The sequence below is a fragment of the Anomaloglossus baeobatrachus genome, chromosome 1 (genome assembly GCF_048569485.1).
Source record: "Anomaloglossus baeobatrachus isolate aAnoBae1 chromosome 1, aAnoBae1.hap1, whole genome shotgun sequence".
Lineage (NCBI taxonomy): Eukaryota > Metazoa > Chordata > Amphibia > Anura > Aromobatidae > Anomaloglossus > Anomaloglossus baeobatrachus.
This window is the reverse complement of record NC_134353.1, coordinates 81,594,095-81,608,290: the sequence shown is the minus strand read 5'-3', so window position 1 is coordinate 81,608,290 and position 14,196 is coordinate 81,594,095. Positions and strand designations below refer to the sequence as shown.

At 43.4% G+C, this 14,196-nt stretch overlaps 1 protein-coding gene across 3 annotated transcripts in view; it reads left to right on the top strand.

Annotated features, from left to right (window-relative positions):
* Nucleotides 1–14,196, top strand: part of SLC2A9 (solute carrier family 2 member 9) — a 644,894-nt gene that overhangs the window by 151,185 nt on the left and 479,513 nt on the right. For all 3 annotated transcript variants that reach the window (XM_075346888.1, XM_075346889.1, XM_075346890.1), the window contains one exon: nt 2,678–2,802. In XM_075346888.1, coding sequence (XP_075203003.1) covers nt 2,678–2,802 — 125 coding nt within the window. The remainder of the gene's footprint in view (nt 1–2,677; nt 2,803–14,196) is intronic.

Genomic DNA, 14,196 nt, shown 5'->3' with positions numbered 1-14,196 from the left:
TATTAGACATGGCCACCATGAATTTCTAGTACAGATAAAAAAACACAACACACAGAAAAATAGTTTTATTAGAAATAAAACACAACACAATTAGTGACTCCATCTTTATTGAAATAAAGAACCCCACTCCGCAGTAATCCTGGGTCAAGGGTCCCGCGCCGTCCAATCCGGATCCAATATCATCTGATCGGTTTGCTGGAAGGCAAAGCGATCAGATGATGTGTCAGGTTCAAGGGCCTGAATCACATGACACAGCAGCTGATTGTATAAACGGCTTTTATACAATCAGTTGATGCATCAGTGAAAAAAAAACAACTACACACTTCAGTGCAGACTCCTGTCCGACAGCATCAGCTGATAGTTTAGCCAGCCGGGCGATAAAAAGACGGCCTCACCGCTCGACTTAAAGTGTCAGCTGATGCCGTCAGGTGAACGCATCAGCTGATCATCGCCAGGTCTGAGAGAGAAGAGAGAGAGAGAGAGAAGAGAGAGAGGAAAGAGAGAATAGAGAGAGAGAAGAGAGAGAGAGAAGAAAGAGAAGAGAGAGGAGATTGAGAGAGAAAAAGAGAGAGAAAATAGAGAGAGAAAAGAGAGAGAGAAGAAGAGAGAGAAAGAGAAGAGAGAGTGGAGAGAGAGAAGAGAGAGAGAAGAAAGAGAGAGAAGAGAGAGAGAGGAGAGAGAAAGAGAAAGAAAGAGAGAGAGAAAAAGAGAGAAAAGAGTGAGAAAATAGAGAGAGAAAAGAGAAGAGAGAGAGGGAGAGAGAGAGAGAAGAGAGAAAGAGAGGAGAGAGAAAAGAGGAGAGAAGAGAGAGAGGGAGAGAGAGAGGGAGAGAGAGAGAAGAGAGAGGGATAGAGAAGAGAGAAGAGAGAGGGAGAGAGAGAGAGAAGAGAGAGGAGAGAGCAATGCAGCCTCATTCCGTGAACTGCTCCGATTTTAGAGGTGTGTCCCTCGGCACACAGCTGATGTCCGGCTCCTCCCCTCAGTGCATAATTAAATTAAATTATAATTATAAATAAATAATAATAATTTAAAATTAAATTAAATTCTTTACCGGGACGGCCAGGACTCGAACTCGTGAACTAATTATCCTTAGGCAGTAGCTCTATCCATTGAGCCACTGTCTCTAATGGAAAGCATAGGAAGATTTGGTAATCTTGACCTCTATATTGCAGTAGAGAAGCCAGAAGCAGGTTGTTCAGCTGCAAGGATGGATGGATGGGCGGATGGGCGGATGGATGGATGGATGGGCGGATGGATGGACAGATGGATGGATGAGCGGATGGGTGGATGGATGGATGGGCGGATGTCTGGATGGATGGGCGGATGGGTGGATGGATAAATGGATGGGCGGATGGATGGATGGATGGATGGGCGCATGGATGGATGGGCGGATGGAGGGATGGATGGGCAAACACCGGCACTACCGCACTCATCACCGCACACACGCAGGCACTACGGTACTCATCATCCTCGCACACACGCAGGCACTACAACCCCCATCATCACCGCACACACAGGCAATACCTCAGTGACGTCCCCGCTGACAGCGCGGCTCAATTCATTGCTCCGTAGATCTGACACAGAGCGATCGTGTTCTATGGCGCTCTTATCAGCTTCATGTAGCAGAGTTGGATGCGTCGAGAGACCTCTGTGGATTATGCCGGACCTGGAGGCGGGGTATTTGGGGATTTTAATGAAACTGTGAAAGAGGGTGTTTTTTTGTCTTTTATTCCAAATAAAGAATTTTTCATTGTGTGTGTTTATTTTCTTTTCACTTACAGGTTAATCAAGGAAGGTATCTCGGGGAGACGGCTGCCATGATTAACCTCGTTATTACCCCGATTGCCACCGCACCAGAGTAATTCGGGATGAGCGGGGTAGAGTCCCGGGACTGTCGCATCTAATGGATGCTGCAATTCCGGGCGGCTGCTGGGTGATATTGTTAGGGTGGTGGGCTCCCCATAACGTGGCGCTCCCCATCCTGACAATACCAGCCTCCAGCCATGTGGCTTTATCCTGGCTCGTATCCAAATTGGGGGGAACCGCATTTTTTTTTTTATTTATTTATTTTACTGCACGATATAGACCCGCCCGCCGGCGGCTGTGATTGGTTGCAGTGAGACAGCTGTCACTCATCGTTGGGGCGTGTCTGACTCCAACCAATCATGGGCGCCGGTGGGCACAGAAGGCAGGGAATACCTGATTGAATAATGAAGCGGCAGCCATTTTCAAAAGAGGAAAAGCCGCCGGAGCTTTGTGACAGCCGTGCAGCGCCGCGCCCGTGATCGGTGAGTAGGAAAGAGAGAGGGATTGTGCTGGGGATGCAGGACTCATGCAGATACACAATGTGCACACATAGCCTTACTGTGAAAAGCCACACTTTTGGTGATCGAACCGTTCTCGAACGTAACTTGAACTGTCGAGCTTTAAGCAAATCGTTCGAGTTCGTCTCCCAAAATCACTCGAATTTGAAATTGGCGAACCGTTCGACTCGAGCATCACTCGACTCTACTTATCACTAGCAGCAATGTCGTTTTGTGTTTCGCTGTCTCTCCTTCCTCCTTTCTCTCCCCTTGCTGCATTTTTTTTGTAATAAGATGTACTGTATTCCAAAGTTTATATTCACTGAAAAAAATGTTCCTTACTTTTAACATTTTACATTTGTTATCTTTTGCAGAAAAAAAACACTGCTCATCAACAACCTGTTTGCTCTTGCAGCTGCATTATTGATATCGCTAGCGGATCTAGCGCAGGTTCCAGAAATGGTGATTATTGGTCGCTTTATAATGGGAGTTGATGGAGGTAACAGTATAAAACTTGACATCTGTTAATATTGTATGCTCAGACATTGAAATACACACACAACATTTGCCTTTCTTTTTAGGAAAGTTTTAGTTGAAAGTTGTACATAAATAATTGTGTTTAACATAGGGTTCATTTTGGTATGACCACTGGAACTTGTAGACCTGAAGATGAAGATTAACCACAAGACTACAGCAAGTCCATATGGCCAAACAGCGTGTACTGCCTATTGTAATGGCTCTAGCCCTTGGCCCCATTCCTGGCTATTCCTCCATCTTGTGCTGTGAACCATTGCATTCTGATTGATCTACTGTAATAACTTTGACTTTTTTCTTGAACATATTACTTCTCTATCAGTGCACTGGCTATTGTATTGGCTCTAGCACTTGGCCCTGTTCCTGACTATTCTCCCATCTCGTGCTCTTACATAGTTACATAGTTACTTAGGTTGAAAAAAGACCTAGGTCCATCTAGTTCAACCTTCCTCCACCAGTTCTACATTTGGTCACTAAGTCATTTATAATCAACAATGTTGTGTGTACTGAGGAAATCATCCAGCCCTTTTTTAAAAGCTGTTATAGTATCTGCCATTACTACCTTTTGTGGTAGGGCATTCCACAGTCTGACTGCTCTAACTGTAAAGAACCCTTTCCTATTTAGCTGTCAGAATCGCTTTTCTTCCACTCGCAGTGAGTGCCCCCTGGTCCTTAGTATTGTCTTTGGAAGAAATAAGTCATGTGCCAGTCCTTTATAATGACCACACATGTATTTATACATAGAAATGAGATCTCCTCTGAGACGTCTTTTTTCTAAGCTAAACATATCTAACTTTTTCAACCTGTCATCATATGGGAGGCCTCCATTCCTTGTAGTAATCTAGTTGCCCGCCTTTGAACTGACTCTAACTTCTGAATGTCCTTTTTAAAATGTGAAGCCCAAAACTGGATCCCATATTCCAGATGTGGCCTTACAAGTGATTTATAGAGGGGCAACAATACGTTGGGATCATGGGATCTAATCTCTCTTTTTATACACCCTAAAATCTTGTTTGCTTTAGCAGCTGTTGCTTGACATTGAGTGCTGCTGCTCAGCTTATTTGTAATGAGAATACACAAGTCCTTCTCCTGTTCTGTAGTCCCGAGCTTACTTCCATTTAATGTATACGCAGTTATAGGATTACTCCGTCCTAGGCGCATTACTTTACATTTATCAACATTAAATCTCATTTGCCAAGTATCTGCCCATTCTGACATCTTATCCAGATCTTTTTGTAATATTGTACTATCAAGGTCAGTTTTTAATATCCTACATAGTTTGGTGTCATCAGCAAACACTGACACTTTACTATCAATCCCATCCACAAGGTCATTATTAATAAAGAGATTGAAAAGAATTGGTCCTAGCACAGATCCCTGTGGCACCCCACTGCTGACTACAGCCCATTTAGAGAATGTACCATTTATGACTACTCTTTGTTTCCAATCTTTTAGCCAATTCCTTACCCAGTTGCATATAGTTTCCCCTAGTCCTTGCTTCTGGAGCTTTAGTATAAGGCTATTATGTGGTACAGTATCAAATGCCTTTGCAAAGTCCAAATAAATCACATCAGTTGCATTACCAATATCCAGGTTTGCACTTTCCCCCCTCATAAAACCGCAACAGATTGGTTAGACACGACTTATCTTTCATGAATCCATGCTGTTTGTCAGTTATATTATTTTCTGCAATATATTTTTGTATGTCATCCCTTAAAATACCCTCAAAAACTTTGCAAAATACTGATGTCAGGCTTAATGGATGGTAGTTGCCTGGATCTACCCTCTTACCTTTCTTAAATATTGGTACCACATCAGCAATCCTCCAATCCTGAGGCACCAACCCTGTTACAAGCTAGTCTAAAAAGATGAGATACAGCGGTCTGTCGATTACGAAGCTCAATTCCCTCAATATTCGTGGATGAATGCCATCTGGCCCTGGGGATTTGTCAATGTTTAATTTACTCAGATGTAGGCGTACTTCATCTTGTGTTAAATTAATTATATCGGATGGTGAACTTTGATTTTTCACTTGTTGAATGATCCCTGGTACAGTCAGTTCCTTGGTGAACACAGATGAGAAATGCCTATTTAATATCTCAGTCTTTTGTTTGTCCTCTATAACTAACATGTTATTATATTTTAATATAATATATTGTTTTCCTTTTGGTATTAATGTATTTATAAAAGATTTTGGGATTTATATTAATGTCATTGGCGATTTTTGTTTCAGTAGCTAGTTTTGCTTGTTTGATTTCTTTTTTACATTTCTTATTGATATCTTTATACTTCTCAAATGCTATTTCTGTATTCTCAGTCTTTAAGATTTTAAACGCCCTTTGTTTTTGTTTTATTATCCTTTGTACAGTCTTATTTATTCATAGTGGTTTCTTTTTATTCCTGGACATTTTATTGCCAGAGGGTATAAGTTTTTTACAGGACTCTAGTAGTATAACCTTAATCTTACCCCATTTATGTTCGGTATCCCCAATTATCATGACTCTGTCCCAATCTACACCTTTAAGCTCTTCCCTTAATTTGTTGAAATCAGCTTTCCTAAAATTCCAGGTTTTAGCATTTCCCCTTTGAAATGTTCTATTGAATATTACGTTGAAGCTTACCATATTATGATCGCTGGTGCCCAAGTGCTCCCAGATCTGTAGATCTGAAATTGTATCTGGTCTATTTGACAGGACCAGATCTAGCAGATTATCTCCCCTTTTGGTTCATCTATCATCTGAGAGAGGAATTTGTCTTGAATAGTAGATAAGAATTTACAGCTTTTAGCACAACCAGAAGATTCTATGTCCCACTGTATGTCTGGATAGTTGAAATCCCCCATAATAAGAACCCGGTTATTATTATTAGCTGCCTTTTCAATTTGATCCAGCATTTCACCCTCTATTTGTTCAGGTATGTTAGGAGGCTTATAGCAAACTCCAATTAGCATTTTTCCATTATTCCCCTCCCCATGTACATTTACCCATACTGACTCTACATTGTTGCAGCTCCCTCCAATGTCATCATTGAACACAGGTTTTAGGTTAGATTTGATAAATATACACACCCCACCACCTTTTTTGTCTTTCCTGTCCTTCCTAAATGTAGTATAACCCTGTATGTTTGTCACCCAGTCATGGCTTTCATCCAGCCAGGTTTCCGTAATGCCCACCACATCATAATCCATGGTTGACATAAGAGTCTCCAATTCATTAATTTTGTTTGCAAGACTTCTTGCATTTTCCAGTAGACATTTAATACTATTAACACCTTTATTACTCCTAGCCTCCCTACGTTCCTTGCATGTCCCATCCCACCTAATCCTTCATTGACCCCTACCGTCTCACTGTCTCTATCTGCTCTATCTATCCCCTTTTTTGTTCCACTACCCTCCCTCCCCCAGATCCTAGTTTAAAAGCTCCTCCATCCGTCTGACCATTTTCTCCCCCAGCACAGCTGCACCCTCCCCATTGAGGTGCAGCCCGTCCCTACAATAGAACCTGTAGCCGACTGAGAAGTCAGCCCAGTTCTCCATGAACCCGAACCCTTCCTTCCTGCACCAATTTCTAAGCCACATATTTATCTCCCTAAGCTCTCGCTGTCTTTCTAGTGACGCTCATGGCACCGGTAGTATTTCTGAAAACACCACCTTGGAGGTCCTGGACTTCAGCTTCTTTCCTATTTCCCTGTAATCATTTTTAAGGACCTTCCACCTGCCTCTAACTTTGTCATTAGTACCAATGTGCACCATGACCGCTGGGTTTTCCCCAGCCCCACCCAGCAATCTGTCTATCCGAGCCGCAATATGCCGAACCCGAGAACCCGGCAGACAACACACTGTTCGGCATTCACGGTCTCGGCGACAGATGACCCTATCTGTCCGCCTAATTATAGAGTCCCCTACCTCCAACATCTGTCTGGGCTTTGCTGCACTCCTATTTCCCTCCTTCCTACAGCAGTTGTTTTCCTGGTTGCTAGGAGCAACGCCCTGCTATAGTGACCCTAGTCCTGGGCCTTCATTCCTAATATCAGCCAAACAGGCATATTTACTAGGTTGTGCCAGGTCAAGAATAGGCTCCCTGACACTTTCCCCCTACCTCTTCTTCTAACTGTTACCCAGCTACCTACCTCTGGGTCCTGATCTTCTCCACCTCCACCCTCCTCCATGTCACTGACTCCATCCAAAGAAAGCTCAGTGAGCTCTAAACTCCTCTCCAGGTTTTCAATGCCCCTGAGTGTTGCAAGCTGCTTATTTAGATCAGTTACCTTGGCTTCCAAATACGCAACATGCTTGCATCGAGTGCAGACATATTCACCCTCGAACGGCTGCTCAAGGCATGCATACATCTGACAAGATACACACCTGGTAGCATTGGCCATGGAGCACCTAATAAATGGGGATAAACAGTAAAGTAGAAAAACAAAGAAAAAAAAAATATAAATAAAACAATGGGAAACATATAAGGATAAAGTCAAACTATGTTCTTGTGTCAAACTATGATATTGTGTTTAAACTATGCCACACTTATCTTCAGTCCCCGCACTTTGCTTCAGTACCTCGCACGCTCAGCACCTCGCTTGCTCTGGCTGGTTTATATAGTTCTACAAGGACTACCGGAACCTGCCAGATGCGTCTAGAAACAGGTGTGGCTAATACTACGAATTAAATCATAAGACAAACTTTTTTTTTTTTGCTTTTTCACAGTATCACAGACAAACACAGACACACAATTCCCTAATGAAATTAAACAATTACAGTTATCACCACTATAAGATTGTGTTTAAACTATGCCGCACTTATCTTCAATCCCCGCACTTTGCTTCAGTACCTCTGAACTGTTGCATTCTGATTGATCTACTGGTGTGACTTTGACTCTATTCCTGACCGCTCTACTTCTCCATCAGTGCACTGGCTATTGTAGTGGCTCTAAAGGGTACTTTACATGCTGCAATATCGGTACCGATATCGCTAGCGAGTGTACCCACCCCCATCGGTTATGCGTCACGGGCACATCGCTGCCCGTGGCGCACAACATCGCTACGAACAGTCACACATACTTACCTGCCTGTCGGCGTCGCTGTGACCGGCAAACCGCCTCCTTTCTAAGGTGGCGGTTCGTTCGGCGTCATAGCGACGTCACTAACCGGCCGCCCAATAGAAGCGGAGGGGCGGAGATGAGCGGGCCCAACATCCCGCCCACCTCCTTCCTTCCTCATTGCCAGTGGACGCAGGTAATTAGATGTTCCTCATTCCTGCGGTGTCACACATAGCGATGTGTGCTGCCGCAGGAACGACGAACAACATCATACCTGCACATACAACAATTTTTGGTAAATGAACGACCTCTCCAAAACCAATGATTTTTACCTCTTTTGCGATCGTTGAAGGTCGCTCGTACGTGTCACATGCTGCGATGTCGCCAACGACGCCGAATGTGTGTCACAAACACCGTGACCCCGACGATAAATCGTTAGCGATGTCGTAGCGTGTAAATGGCCCTTAAGGGTATGTGCCCACGATCAGGACCTGCTGTGTCCTGGACACACACAGAGGGCATGGCATTTCTATAAATCCTATCCACTGTGCTTGTACTGTACAACACAGTTATTTGGAGGCAGCTGAAACATGCTGCGTCCAAAACACTGTGAACCCTGATTGTGGGCTTATACACTAACCTTTGGAGGCGTTCCTGACTATTCTCTCATCTCATGCTCTGAACTGTTGCAATCTGAGTGATCTAATGGTGATGACCTTGACTCTATTCCTGACCACTCTACTTCTCCACCAGTGAACTGGCTATTGTATTGTCTCTAACCCTTTGCCCTGTTCCCAACTACTCTCTCATCTTGTGCTCTGAACCTTTGCTTTCTGATTGATCTACTGGTGACGATGGCCTTGACTCTCTTCCTGATCACATTACTCTGCCATCAGTGCACTGCCTATTGTATTGTCTCTAACCCTTGGCCCTGTTCCTGACTATTCTCCCTAATGAACTGTTGCATTCGGATTGATCTACTAATGACAAGCTAGACTCTTCTCCTAACTACACTACTTTTTCATCAGTGGACTATCATCACTTTGTGACTATTCTGGGGTCATGATGACCTGGGAATCTCTTTGCCGCAAAGACCACAACTTCATGAGGATTGTGGGTTAGAGAATCCACATTCTGATATGTGACCATACATATTAGATGAATATAACAGGATCACTCGCTGTAAACTAAGTGGGAAAAATAATGGATGTCATTGTCCTTTAAACATTTAGTAGTGGAGTAGAAAGGTCGTCTTCTCATTGGTGTCCAGACCTTCCTTCTTTTACTACATTACAATGGAGGAAACCTGCCAGTAAATCTCTTGGAAGGCAAAAAGTTGGTGAAAAAAAAATCTAAACTAAATAATTAGGCTGGCAGAAACCTCATTAGATATTTGCAATTACGTATTTGCTCTTCGTATTCTGATAGGGACAATTGTACATCTTGAGTAATTTAGATTTCTTAATTCTAATACACACAAAAATAGAGATATATTAGAATGATTTTTTTTCACTTCATCAACAAGATGCCAACCACTCCTATGAAACTTTCCTGCTGTTCTCCAAATTCTGTCCTCTGATTTGTATTTACTACATTTCACAACTTCTCTCGCTCTTTTGTTTGTCAAGCAGAACCTTGAAATGTTTGTTCCCAACTGTGCAGAAAAAGAAGTGTGAAGGACAGCTAAAACTAAAATCAGTTTCCCGATAGGCTATTGGCGTAACACAAAACAGATATATGAAAAGATTCAAAAGTTCATCAGACTTGAATATATTTGTAGTGAAATTGGTTTATTATCGCACCAGAGTTTTCTATGATTATTATTTATAAGGTGGCATCAGTTTGGTACCAACTCATGACAAGCATATGAATTGTGGTTCTTCTGATTGTCAACTGCAAGCTCCTACAATGCAAGTTTCCACCTACCCACAGGATATGTGATAACATGCAGATTCCTGCAGGGTAGACTGCTGGGACACACACCAATCTTGAAAGCGGGGCTCTAAAATAGAATGTAGAGGTAGTCAAACATGTGTATCACTGCATTCCTTGTCTATAGAACTGGTGGAGACTTCTGAATTCTAAGGCTATGTGCCCACGCTGCGGATTTACCGCGGATTTTGCGCGGATTTTGCCGCGGATTTGCCGCGGATTTCCCGAAAATCTGCAGCAGCGGCACTTCCAAGCCATTTCAATGGCATTTTGGAAATGCTGTGTCCATGCTGCGGATTTTTCCGCTGCGGATTTGCCGCGGATTTTGATCCGGAAAAATCTGCAGCATGTCAATTGTTTGGTGCAGATTTGGTCCGGATTTTTGGTTTTGAATGGGGGAAAAAAAAAAAAATGAAATCCGCATCAAAATCCGCGGCAAATCCGCGGTAAATTCGCGGCAAATCCGCGGGTGCGGATTTGCCGCGAAAGTCACTGATTTTCAGGCAGAAAAATCCGCAGGGACATTCTAGCGTGGGCACATAGCCTTATAGCATTTTTTTGATTGAATTGTATTAACCCACCTGTCATGGGTGTGCCCTGCTCTGCAGAGACCACTGGCGAGTCAGTGACCAGAAGTTCACAATGCCTTATTATGCGCAGGTCTGAAGCTTGTGTTTAAAAGTATCTGCTTTTTTTTTTTTTTTTTTTTTGGTGCTGTAGGAGTTAAGGACTCTTTCCTATCTGACTATCATTTGGAGCCATAATCTCAGGTGCAGATCTTTGTGACCACTTCCCTTCGCTATAAATAGTCACGTGTCTTACCAACTGATGCCAGTTATAGATTTTTCATTCTTATGCTCACTACTGTGGAAGGAGCCTGTCTCTGGAAGAAGCTAAGGTGTCTTATCAATTGCAGCTGTGGTGTTAGCTGCATTGGAGGAGCTTGGAGTGTTTTCCTTTTTTGTGTCTATTTCCCTCCTGTCTGTCTCTCTACCCTTGTGTTGTATTATTGTAGTGGTGACACTAGTGCTTTCACTGGCCTTCTCATTAACTAGGGTAAGTTTAGGTCAAGCGAGGGCCTAGGTACATGATTGGCGATGGGGGGAGAACTCTTATAGAAAGATTAATGACTGCAGGGATCAGTCGCAGGTGAGTGTAGCAGGTGACCCTGCTCCCTTCTCCATGCCAGGGCCTATCATTATATTGTGTCCCTGGTGTACCCTGTGGGTTGCGGTGCTTGCTGGAGGTTCCCTTATACCTGGCAGAACCCGAATAGTAACTGTGTGACACAACTTGACATGACAAGGAAACCACTTTAATATGGATCCATTCACTAAACATTATTCATGTGCAACAGATTTCCCTCTTCAGAATCAGGAGTGTCATGACATTGACTTCTGCATTTAAATGACTTATAGTTCAGTTTATATGAACACGCCAATGGAACGCTGATTGGTAAACCATTTACGCATCGGTGGCTGTTTAGCTGCCTGGTTATACCGACAGACCAAAGTAAGGAATGCACACTACGCTGTTACGCTAGTCACTACAGTAGCAAGGTGACACAGAATGCACAGAGTCACGGCAAACATACTAAGATGACACTGTCACTGCTTACTGGGATAGAGATGACAGAGTGGTCAGGCAATCCAGGGTCAGTTCCAGAAGAGGTCACATTAGATCAGGAAAATCCAGAGTCATGGTCAAAAAACAAGCCAAAGTCAGGTGTACCAGGAGAGTGAGACTAGGATTCAGGGGATAAACAAAGGCAAAAACAGGTAAAGGTCCAGGGGTCAGAAAATAAGGAAGAGAGACACCAAGGTCAGTCTGGGTCAGAAAACAGAGATCAGAAACACAGGAGCCCACACTGCACTACATGCAAGAAGTACAACTGACACCAGACTGGGGAAAGCTGAGCATTAAAAATGCAAGGCAATCACTAGAGAGTAGCAACTCATGAGTGATTCCACCCTTCCCAGAACCAGCATGGAGAATAATACAGAACATAACTAGACTGACAGCTCAGCCACACCCAGATACCAGAAACGGCAACATACAAAACTCAAAACAGTGCCGGACCCCCAGGTTTCTCAGGAAACCTCTGATGAAAGGCCTTGACCAACCGATCTGCCTTCACAGAATCAGCCGCAATTGAGGACCTCTCTTCAGGTCCTTATCCATTCCAATGAACAAGGTATTGAAGGGAATTCTGGACCCTCCAGGAATCAATGACCCCCTGCATCTTACACTCCAAGCCTCCATCAATAGAAACAGGAGGAGGCAGGGAGACAAAGCTGAGGGAACAAATTCTTTCAACAATGGCCTGTGGAACATATTCAGAATACAAAACGACAGAGGGAATTTTAATCTGAAGGCAACTGGATTGACCACCTCCATAATCTCATATGGATCAAAGAATCTAGGACCCAACTTTATTGAGGGCACCTTCAGTTTAATATTCCTAGAAGATAGCCAGACTTTATCCCCTACCTTGAAGATGGAACCAGATGAGCGTTTCCTATCAGCGTTCTGTTTTTGCCGTCACGGAGCAACCCCAATCTTCTTTTGAACCTCCCTCCAAACATTCCCAAGTGTTTGCATGGCCAACTCTACCCCAGGACACCCAGATCTCATCCTAGAGAACTCACCAAAATGGGGATGAAAACTATAACTACAAAAAAACAGCGAGGTTCCAGTGGACTGATTGATCCGGCTGCTAAAGGCGATTTCAACCAGATATAGAAATGAGGCCCAACATCTTAATAAATTCCCAATATTTTACAGAAGGCCAGCCAAATTTTATAAATTAATTGCACCCCCCCTATCTGACACAATATTTAGAGGAATCCCTTGTAAACGTAAAACATGAATAATTAACAATTTGGAGAGAGTTTCAGCATTGGTAACCCAGATAATGGAACAAAGTGAGCTTGTTTGCTTAATCGGTCGACTACCACCCAAGTAACGGTTTTCCCACCAGACAAGGCACATCAGTGAAATCTATGGACAAATGAGTCCATGATCTTTCCGGAATTGGTAATGGAGCCAACTCCTTGGCCGGCAGGCAATGACCTACTTTAGCGAATGTGCAAGTTTCACAAGAAGATACAAAATCTTTAATAGCCTTCTGGGTAGCAGTGACCACAGGATGACCACTCCACACCAAATCATGGAATTCCTGCAAAAGACGTAACATTAGATACACAGGGACAAATAAATTGTATCCGGGAATAGTAGAAGGAGCCAATGACTGAGCATGACAGATCTCTACTTCCAACTCTGAGGATACCTTGGCCACAACAATACCACTTGGAAGAATGGAGGATGGAGATTTTGGAGGAGACATAGAATCTAGGCTATGCGACAAAATGTCAACTGTCACGTTCTTAGACCCTGGCCTGAAAGTGATCAAAAAATTGAATCTGGAAAAAAATAAAGACCATCTGGCCTTTCTAGGGGGGGTAAACAGTTTGGTTGATTCAATATAGACTAAATTTTTGTGATCAGTCACCACGGTGAAATGATGAACAGCTCCTTCCAAAAAATGCCTCCATTCTTGAAAAGATAACTTGACAGCAAGTAACTCTCGATTTTCCACATCATAATTTATTTCAACAGCTGAAAATTTTTTAGAAAAATAAGCCCATGACCGCAGGTTAGTTAACGTGTTAGGACCTTGAGACTATACAGCCCCATCTCTGACCTCAGCCTCAGAAGCCACTACCATCACAATGAATGGCCTCTGGAGGTCAGGCTGGATGAGGACAGAAGCAGACAAAAAACATTTGTTTTCAAATTTTAAAATGTCCCAAATGCCTCTGGTGACCAAACCTTTAAATCCGTCCCCTTATGTGTGCGGTCGGTATGAGGTTTGATAGTCTAAGAGAAGACCCAATGAATTTTCTGTAATAATTAGCGAAACCTAGAAAACGTTGCAAAGCTTTGAGGTTGCTAGGTGGAACCGCCTGTACTGTCCCAGGGTCCATCTTATATCCTGTAGCCGACACAATGAACCCCAGGAATAATATTTCTTGGACAGAAACAGTACAGCTTAGCAAACAAACAGTTCTCTCTTAGTTTGTGCACAACCACACGGACATGTTCATAATGAGATCCAGGTCAGGCGGAGATGAGCGGCCGTAACATCCCGCCCACCTCCTTCCTTCCTCATTGCCGGCTGGACACAGGTAAGCTGTGTTCGTCGTTCCCGGTGTGTCACACGTAGCGATGTGTGCTGCCTCGGGAATGACGAACAACCGGCGCGCAGAAGGAGGAACGACTTTATGAAAATGAACGACGTGTCAACAAGCAACGATAAGGTGAGTATTTTTGCTCGTTAACAGCCATTTGGACGTGTCACACGCTACGACATCTCTAACGATGCCGGATGT